This window comes from Leucoraja erinacea, unplaced genomic scaffold (genome assembly GCF_028641065.1).
Source record: "Leucoraja erinacea ecotype New England unplaced genomic scaffold, Leri_hhj_1 Leri_834S, whole genome shotgun sequence".
Lineage (NCBI taxonomy): Eukaryota > Metazoa > Chordata > Chondrichthyes > Rajiformes > Rajidae > Leucoraja > Leucoraja erinaceus.
The window spans coordinates 61,330-70,583 of NW_026576767.1; the positions used below are offsets into that span (position 1 = coordinate 61,330).

General features: G+C 46.3%; 1 protein-coding gene across 1 annotated transcript; it reads right to left on the minus strand.

The window, feature by feature from the left end:
• Nucleotides 1-1,002: 1,002 nt before the first annotated feature.
• On the minus strand, nt 1,003-9,212 carry LOC129694874 (E3 ubiquitin-protein ligase TRIM39-like; the record flags this gene model as incomplete). The annotated part of the gene is made up of 4 exons (XM_055631632.1): nt 1,003-1,805; nt 6,657-6,775; nt 6,872-6,894; nt 9,082-9,212. Coding segments are annotated over 4 exons (806 nt in total), but the record flags the coding sequence as incomplete, so codon positions are not given.
• Nucleotides 9,213-9,254: the final 42 nt, after the last annotated feature.

Genomic DNA, 9,254 nt, shown 5'->3' on the forward strand with positions numbered 1-9,254 from the left:
CTCAAGCTCCCTACCCTCGGCATAACTGACATATTCTTTGCCCTCCACACAGCGGTGCAGCGGGTTGATCTGATGCCTCACAGCGCCAGGGACCCGGGTCGAACTGAACCTCGCATACTGTCATTGTGTAGTTTACAAACTCTCCCTGTGTTCTCGACCACGTAAATTATTTTTACCGCAATATCCACTGTTGCTATCTTACCTGCCAGAATGTTCGGACTATTTAATGTTGATTGTAACTGCACTGAATTGATTTTCAGTTATAATCCGACAATATGTCTTTGATTATTTTGATGCGATGATCCAAATTGATTAGCAGCAGAGATGACACTTTACCTATTCCCGAGATCTTGCAACGTCACCACTTCATCTCAATTCAGCCAAACGCTGGCCAGGCATTTTCAGAATGTGACCCTATTTGATCGGTAGAACATTTCACAGCACAATTAATATCAAAATAACCTTATTTCGCGGGACGTGGGGCAAAAGCAGCTGGAGACCACAAGAGACTGCAGATGCTGGCACCGTAACTGAAAAATAACTGCTGGGTTTGCTCACGTGATCAGGCAGCAGATGCTGGAGCAACTTATTGGGTCCGGTAGCATGACACAACATTCACACCCTTTTTCGCTTCTGAAGAAGGGCTCCGACCCGAATGAAAAAAATATACATTCCCTGAATAATCCTCTGTCGATGCCCCTGACCATCTCAGTTCCTCTGGCAACTTGGTTATTTTTTCCGGCAAATTCTGGCGTCACTTCTCCTGCAAAAACCACTATGTTTCCACAGATATGCAAACTCACATTGAGGGAACAAAATCGGGAATATAAGTTAGGTTAAAACTGCGCAACACAGATACAATTGCCACTATCTGAATAGGCTACGATTTTTTTTTGCAATAAATGTCATGGGGCACTATTTAACGGAGTCACATGAGGGGTAACTGGGTACTACGCCTTACCGAGAATGCCAACTGCAGCAAGAACAGGATAGTAAATGGTCTCTATATCGAAAATTGTCAGACGTGGCATTTTCCGTGTGTTAGGACCAAAGCATTTCAATGTACGATTTTATTGGCGTTTGCGTGGAGAAGCTTTTATGCAGGAAAGCAAGATCCGCCGCGTTAATTAGTGTGATGCCTCTTCACCACAACAGTCACGATCCGTTAAACAAACTGCTTACAGTAATCTAGTTCATTTCATAGATCAATTACGCAATATACTTCTCTTCTCGAGGGATATTGCAAACGTTTGTTTGTTCAATGTGACTGTGTTACACACCCGGAGCGGAAACGGAACAGATTCTCAGCCACTGGTCTTCATGCCATTGCTCGAAGAAAGGATAAAGTTTCTCCGTGAATTTATTCCTAGTGAAGGCGTGGAGATGGGACTTGGTGTCCGCGTCGTAAAATGAAACTGTCCCGGACTCGTAACTGAGATAAATTCCCATTCTCCCGGGGATGGAACGGGCGGGGAGAGGGGATGGAAAGGAGGCGAACGCAACAAACCCGTCACCCCACCGCCCGATGCGCCAGACTCCAGTCTCCGGGGTCAGTGTGGCTCGTTTCTTCCTCTCCACAGATTCTGCGGCGACTCCCAGACTCCAGCGCCGACTCCCCGCCACCTCCACCTCCCAGTAATGTCTCCCCGATGTGAATCCCTCCGATCCCAGCGCACAACGCCAGCCTGTAAACCTCTTCCCGGTGTCTGGGAGACTCCTCCGTGTCCCGCGCAGTCTCACCCTCTTTCGATCCTCAGACACCTCGAGCAGCAGATGCGCTGTTTCCACATCCAGGGTGACGGAGACTGGGAAGAGAAGCAGAGAATCAGAAAGTCACCGGGGGTCGGTGGGTTGGCGGCGGGTGGTGGTGGTGAGAGGGGGGGGGGGGGGGCGGTGGGCGAGAGAATCGGGCAGCGCGGCACCGGGGCCGGGGGAGAAGAGAGGCCGCTCGGCCTCGAGCACAGGCGGCCGGACAACTGACAACTTGTCCCGGGTTTCACCCCAACCACATCGGGCGGACAACAGACATCTGTCACAGAGTTTTTATTCGGGACGGAGAGGGGAATTTCGTGAGGTGGGGGAGGGTGGACGAGAGCGGAGAGTGAGGAGGATTGCGGTGGGGATGGAGAAATGAAGCGGGCTATTCAGATATCAAGGCATGTCGGACAAGAGGATATTGAGGCGAGTGGCAATTTAAGGTTGTTAAAGAGGAGGTAAAGTTATGGGGTGGAGTCGCCATGAACATAGTGAATGAGGGTGGACATGAGGGGACAGATGACCTGCCCCTGTTTCTTTGAGTGGAGGGTGAGAGCGAGGAAGGGGTGGCTTGGAACTTGGAAGAAAGTAGAGGTTGACTGATCGGGTGTCAGACAGAATGGGTGGAGATGATAATATCCTAATTAATAGCAAAATATTTTAAAATTAGTATTTTTTAAGTAAAGCTCAATTTGACTTACTTGAGTTCTGAGAAGACGAAAGCTTTGTAATTCTGTGCTGTATAAGAGCTGGGTAATCAGGAAGTTAGAGGCCGGCATTTAAGCTGCTTCATGTTATGCCCAAGCAAAAAAAAATATTTCAATAGTGAGAGAGGATGTATTTCCTGAGAATGTGGCAGGTTCTTTAAACAGACGCCTTCTGGTTGGTAGCTGACATAATGATTATATTGCTCACAGAATTGTAAATGTTGACTAAGTTCCTGTTGTTACGAAGTTTGTGATCAACAGTAGAGAGCGACAAGATGACAACTATTGTATTAGTAACAAGAATACATTGAATGGCCATGCTCTGTCATTCATTTGTGTTAAACGTAATTGTTGCTACTCTTTATAAACCTGCGACTACGTTTCCAAAATGCTATAAATAGAAACATAGAAACATAGAAATTAGGTGCAGGAGTAGGCCATTCGGCCCTTCGAGCCTGCACCGCCATTCAATATGATCATGGCTGATCATCCAACTCAGTATCCCGTACCTGCCTTCTCTCCATACCCCCTGATCCCCTTAGCCACAAGGGCCACATCTAACTCCCTCTTAAATATAGCCAATGAAGTGGCCTCAATTACACTCTGTGGCAGAGAGTTCCAGAGATTCACCACTCTCTGCGTGAAAAAAGTTCTTCTCATCTCGGTTTTAAAGGATTTCCCCTTTATCCTTAAGCTGTGACCCCTTGTCCTGGACTTCCCTAACATCGGGAACAATCTTCCTGCATCTAGCCTGTCCAACCCCTTTAGAATGTTGTAAGTTTCTATAAGATCCCCTCTCAATCTTCTAAATTCTAGAGAGTATAAACCAAGTCTATCCAGTCTTTCTTCATAAGACAGTCCTGACATCCCAGGAATCAGTCTGGTGAACCGTCTCTGCACTCCCTCTATGGCAATAATGTCCTTCCTCAGATTTGGAGACCAAAACTGTACGCAATACTCCAGGTGTGGTCTCACCAAGACCCTGTACAACTGCAGTAGAACCTCTCTGCTCCTATACTCAAATCCTTTTGCAATGAAAGCTAACATACCATTCGCTTTTCTTTACTGCCTGCTGCACCTGCATGCCTACCTTCAATGACTGGTGTACCATGACACCCAGGTCTCGCTGCATCTCCCCCTTCCCAATCGGCCACCATTTAGATAATAGTCTGCTTTCCTGTTTTTGCCACCAAAATGGATAACCTCACATTTATCCACATTATACTGCATCTGCCAAACATTTGCCCACTCACCCAGCCTATCCAAGTCACCCTGCAGTCTCCTAGCATCCTCCTCACAGCTAACACTGCCCCCCAGCTTAGTGTCATCCGCAAACTTGGAGATATTGCCTTCAATTCCCTCATCCAGATCATTAATATATATTGTAAATAGCTGGGGTCCCAGTACTGAGCCTTGGGGTACCCCACTAGTCACTGCCTGCCATTGTGAAAATGACACGTTTACTCCTACTCTTCGCTTCCTGTTTGCCAGCCAGTTCTCTATCCACATCAACACTGAACCCCCAATGCCTTGTGCTTTAATGCTGTATGTCTTTGTTCATTCGGTCGCGGCTCATGAGGGTTAAGTATCTCTGGTATACTTTACTTTGTATCCCTGGCACTCTCGCTGGCTAATGATCAGTAAAGCTTGTGTTGGTTTACCTAACCTATTGTGAGTTTTCAGAAATGGACCTTAAAAGAGACTTGCGGTTGACGGGTCACTGAAAGAGCGGGGATTCAGAGGTGGAATTGATGGGTTTGTACAACCAAGAGAACAAGAATGTCATTGTAAATCAATAAAGAACTTCACCAAGAGACTTGACAATGTGAAACTTGACAGTGAAAGACTGTTCCAGAAATTAAAGACGGGTGGGATCGAAGGCGAGCTGGTAAAATTGGTGCACAATTGGCTTGGTGGTTGGAGGTAAAGGTAGCGGTAAAAGGATGATGCTTGGAGGTCTGTGACTGGTGGAGTGCAGCAGAGATCGGTGCTGCAACATTTGCTGTTGATGTTATATTTTCATGGCTTGGATGTGAATGTAGGAGGTGTGACGTTAAATCTGTCGAGGATGCAAAAATTGTGGATAGCGGGAAGATTATCAAATTCTGCAGCAGAATATCGGGTAGATTATCAATATCGTATTCCCATGCGCAGGGATATCAGATCAAGAGAGTGCAGGTTTATCTTTAGAGCTAGGAATTTTAAAGTGGATCTGAGTTGGAAGTTTTCTTTACTCTGAGAGTGAGTGCAACATGCTACAGAGGTGGTGGAGTGAGATGTAATCACTATATTTGAGGCACTTAAATGGGTGTAGAAGAATAGCGATGTAATATGGGCAAATCGATTAGCATAGCTGGTAAAATTGTGGTTATGTATACGATGGGCCGAAGGGCCTGATTCTGTAACGTACAACCATTGCTCTCCACTCCAAGAGCACTGAATGACTGAGTCTCTGCAGCCACCGGTGCAGGGAATTCCAAAGTTTCCCCAGTCTCTACGTGCAGTAATGTCTCCTTATCTCTGTCCTCCATAGTGCAGCCCATATTCTGAGATGGTGCCCGTTCTCCAGACCCCTGAGACAGGGGAAACATCCTCCTTGCATCCGGTCAACTGAGCCCTGTAAAAACTATGTGTTTCACTGAGATCTCCTCCAATACACCCAAACGCTCGAGTATAGAGGCCTAGTCTACTCAATCTCACCCAGCACAGCAAACACATTGTTCCAGGAACAAATAGTGTTCATCTTTGCTGTATTGCTGTAGTGTCAAGTCTGTCAATTTATCAGTACACAGGAGCATCGAAACACAAGAAAACAGGAGCAGGATTAGGATCCGCTCCTCAGGGTTGCCCCTCCATTCAGTCGGATCAGGGCTGATCTAAACTGGCACCTGTTCTGAGTGATTTTCCCCATAATCATAATTTGTAGATCGATCAAATATTTATTTGTAGCCAAGTTGCACATATCCAATAACTCAGCTTTTCACCACCATCTTGGGCACAACATTCCAGTTATTCACTGCCCTCTGAGAGATGCAATTTCTACACACCGCATGAGAGGCCGCTCTGGTAGATTGGATGTCATGGAATCCGGGGTGAACTAGCCGAAGGAATACAACATTTACCTGAATGTCATAGACAGAGGATGTTGGTAGAGGGTCGTTTTCCAGACTGGAGACAGAGTCCACTGTTGTTCCTTATTTATACACACGATTGGGTGTGTATGTAGGTTGCACGGTTAGTCAGTTTGCAGATGAAACCAAAATTGGTGACATTGTGGAGAGTGAAGAAAGTTATCTGAGAGTAAATGGGATCTCTGTGAACTGGGCCAATAGGCTCAGGAACGGCAGGTTGGATTTATTCATGTGAAGGTGAGGTGATGCACTTTGCTGAGAAAAACCAGGGCAGGACAAACACAGTGAACGGGGAGCTTTATAGAACTGGGAGATCTCTGGCTGCAGGTACACAGTGCCATGGAAGATGCAACAGTGACAGGCAGGGTGGTGAAGAATGTGTTTGTCACTCATGCTTTCATAGGTCAGGATATTAAATACAGTGTTTGACACAATAAGGTTGTTAGCAAATTAGAGAGGGTGTAAAAGGATTTACGATAATTTTATCAGGTCTGAAGGGCTGGATTATAAGGAGACATTGGACAGGCAGGGCCATTTGTCTTTGGAGCCCAACCGGGTGTTTTTATAGATGTGTATGAGATCTATAAGGTGCACAGATAAGGTGAATAGCCACAGTATTTTACCCAAGGTAGGAGAGTCTAAACCCAGAGTGCATCGGTGTAAGGTGAGAGTGGAAACAGTAAAAAGGAGCAACTTTTTCCAGTCAATGCGTTGTGTATGTATGGAACGAACTGACAGAGGAAGTGGCCAAGGCAGCTACAACGACGACATTTTAAAGACAGTTGGGTAGAGACGTGAATACGAAAGATTTGGAAGAATATGTGTCAGACTCAGGAAAGTGGGACTGGCTTGGTTGGGCAACTTGGTTGGCATAGTCATGTTAAGTCAAAGGGAGTGTTTGTGGCGACATCGCTCTCTGACCTTGTGATGCTTTTCTGCAGCTGTGTTTGGTGGAAGATCAAATCTTCAATTCCCCTTCAGTCCAAAATACCATTAATATTTGCATCTACGCATAACTTAAAGATGTCAGAAACAAGAACAATAGAAAAGGTATAAGCTTTACCTGGCTTGATGGCATCAGGTGTTTCTGCCAATACCGTGTTGTACAAAAAGGGATATTCAAATTTTTCAATCAGCAAGTTATCATCTACCACCGACAGTAGTTTGGCTTCATAACGACCTCTGCAAATATTTAACAGCTGATTATAAACTGAACATTAGAAATATATGGGGCTGTTCAACAAAACTTACAATGTTACCATCAAGAGCATGTCCTACCTTTGCTTGCGACCAGCTTCCTCCTGAAAGAAATAAAACACAAATCTCAATTGACTGAGATGGACCGTCCTCATTCCGACAGCGGGAATTTCACCAAATTCCTACAACCCTCTGATAATTCCCATTTCCCAACTCTTATCGCCGCTGTCATGCAGATAGATTGCGGATATTGCCGCAGAGATGTAGAACGATGGGGCAAAGCACAAGGAATGTTCATGAGAATGACGCCATAACTCAGAGGATGGAACTCAATGCAAAGATAGACACAAACAGCTGGAGTAACTCAGCGGGACAGGCAACATCTCTCGAGAGAAGGAAGGGGTGACGTTTCGGGACAAGACCCTTCTTCAGACTTTGGATCTCGACCTGAAATGTCACCCATTCTTTCTCTCCAGAGATGCTGCTTGTCCCGCTGAGTAACTACAGTTTTTTGTGTCTATCTTCGGTTCAAACCAGCATCTGCAGTTGCTTCTTACACATAAATCAATGGACATACTGGGCAGGCCGTGGGATATTATCTGGAGAACACGTCAGGAATGATGAGATAGGATTTTAGATGATCAGCGGATTTAAATGGGTGGGGTTGAAATAATATCTCTACATGTGGAGAAATCAAAAATCAAAGCTCTATTGTGGCATGGTATTCAACAAATACCGAAAGGAATGCAGTCATGAGAACACGGACCTCTCTTGCATTGGAAGGGGGGGGGGGGGACTGAATCCAACAGCAGACATACATTTAAGTGCGAGCGGGATAAACACGTTAGGGCTTCTGGAATTTCGGGGTAATATTACCGGGTGTGGAGGGTAGATGGGAGGGATGATGAGTGGAGCAGAAAACTTGACTTGATAGAATGGCCAAATTCCTGTCTGGATGTAAATGGGATGTCATTCTATGGTTCATACAAGGTAGACAAAGGACAGAGCAAATTCCCACACTGCGGGGGCAACCAGAGCTGCTGAGGGGAACCCGGATAGCAAGCAACGCAAGCAAGCACTCAATCAAGCCATCAATCAAGCAATCAGCTCATGGCTGCAATCAGAAGCAAGCAACAATCCAATCAATCAATGTCCCATTCAAGCAAGATTTCAATTCAAGCAAATCAATCAAAATCAATCATCAAAGCAAGGCAATAATCACCAAGCAAACAAGCAGAGTCAAGTAATCAATCATTCAATCAATCAATCATAAGTCTCGTTATTCGTGTCACTTGGGATCATAAAGTGCAAGTGAAATGTCATTGCCAACAGCGTACAATGAAAAAATCTCGCTACAAAAACAACAAGAAAATTTTAACATCTGCATCCACCACAACAGTCGTCAATGTGGTGGAAGGCAACATAATTTGGCCAGTCCCCTTTTACCTCTTCTGAAGCGATAAGGGACCTAAATCTCTGATCGTGCCGCTTTGGCCGACTGTGCGTCTTTCCAAATGGTAAACGCCGCCACCTCCAGCCATCATTAATCGAACGGGCCTCGCTCAGAGCCCCCCCTCCGCCATCTGGTGGCGGAGATGTTTAACCGTCTATGCAAATGGTGAGAGATACTAATCTTGGAATAGCCGCCGCGCCCTTCTCTCAGCTGCACCCCACCGCAGGCGGTACGGGACGGACGGTAACCCGGGAAGCAGGAATTTTCGTGCACTATGAAGATCCCAGGATGCAGGACGTAGAGCAAGCTGGAGCTCTCTCTGACGCGGCCGGGCTACTCTATATGCGAGTGGAGCTCCACAGCCGGCGACTGCGCTGAGTGCTCTAAACGTGGACCGCGATGATCAATTGATAACGGCCAGTTTAGATTTCACAAGATTAATTACCCACAATGTGTGTCCTGCGCGGAATTGTAGCAAGGACTGAACTGCTATAGGCCCGGACAGAACTGTTTGTTTGTCTGCGGCCCAATTCTTTTGCCTTGGTCTGGCGTTTAACAAAATCTACAAAGGTAAACAGGTCAGAGTGCCATGCCCCAAGCATCCCATACATTTGCCACAATGTCTATACTAGCCCTCGGAACCCCATGACCATATTCCCCCCCCCCCCCGCCCCCCCTACAGCCCCCCCCCACCTCCCTACATGCGAGCCAGCAATTGAATTTGCCCATGGAGGTGGAATATTATGCGTTGTTGTGACCAGCCCTCCCCATGTTATGCTGGGGCCCAAAGGGTCCCCACTTATTCCTAGTTACTGAGTAAATGCCAGGAGTCTCTTACTGCAATGTCACCCACCATTTTGGTTGATTGCGCTTTCACGTTCACCAAACGGTAGTGTAACCCCTCACCTTCCGAAACACCCCACACTGTCCTTTTTGATGCCATCGGCTGCTGCCCGTTAAGAGTTCCTCCTGATTAGATTTAAATTTCTCGTGAATCACTCAAAGATTTCT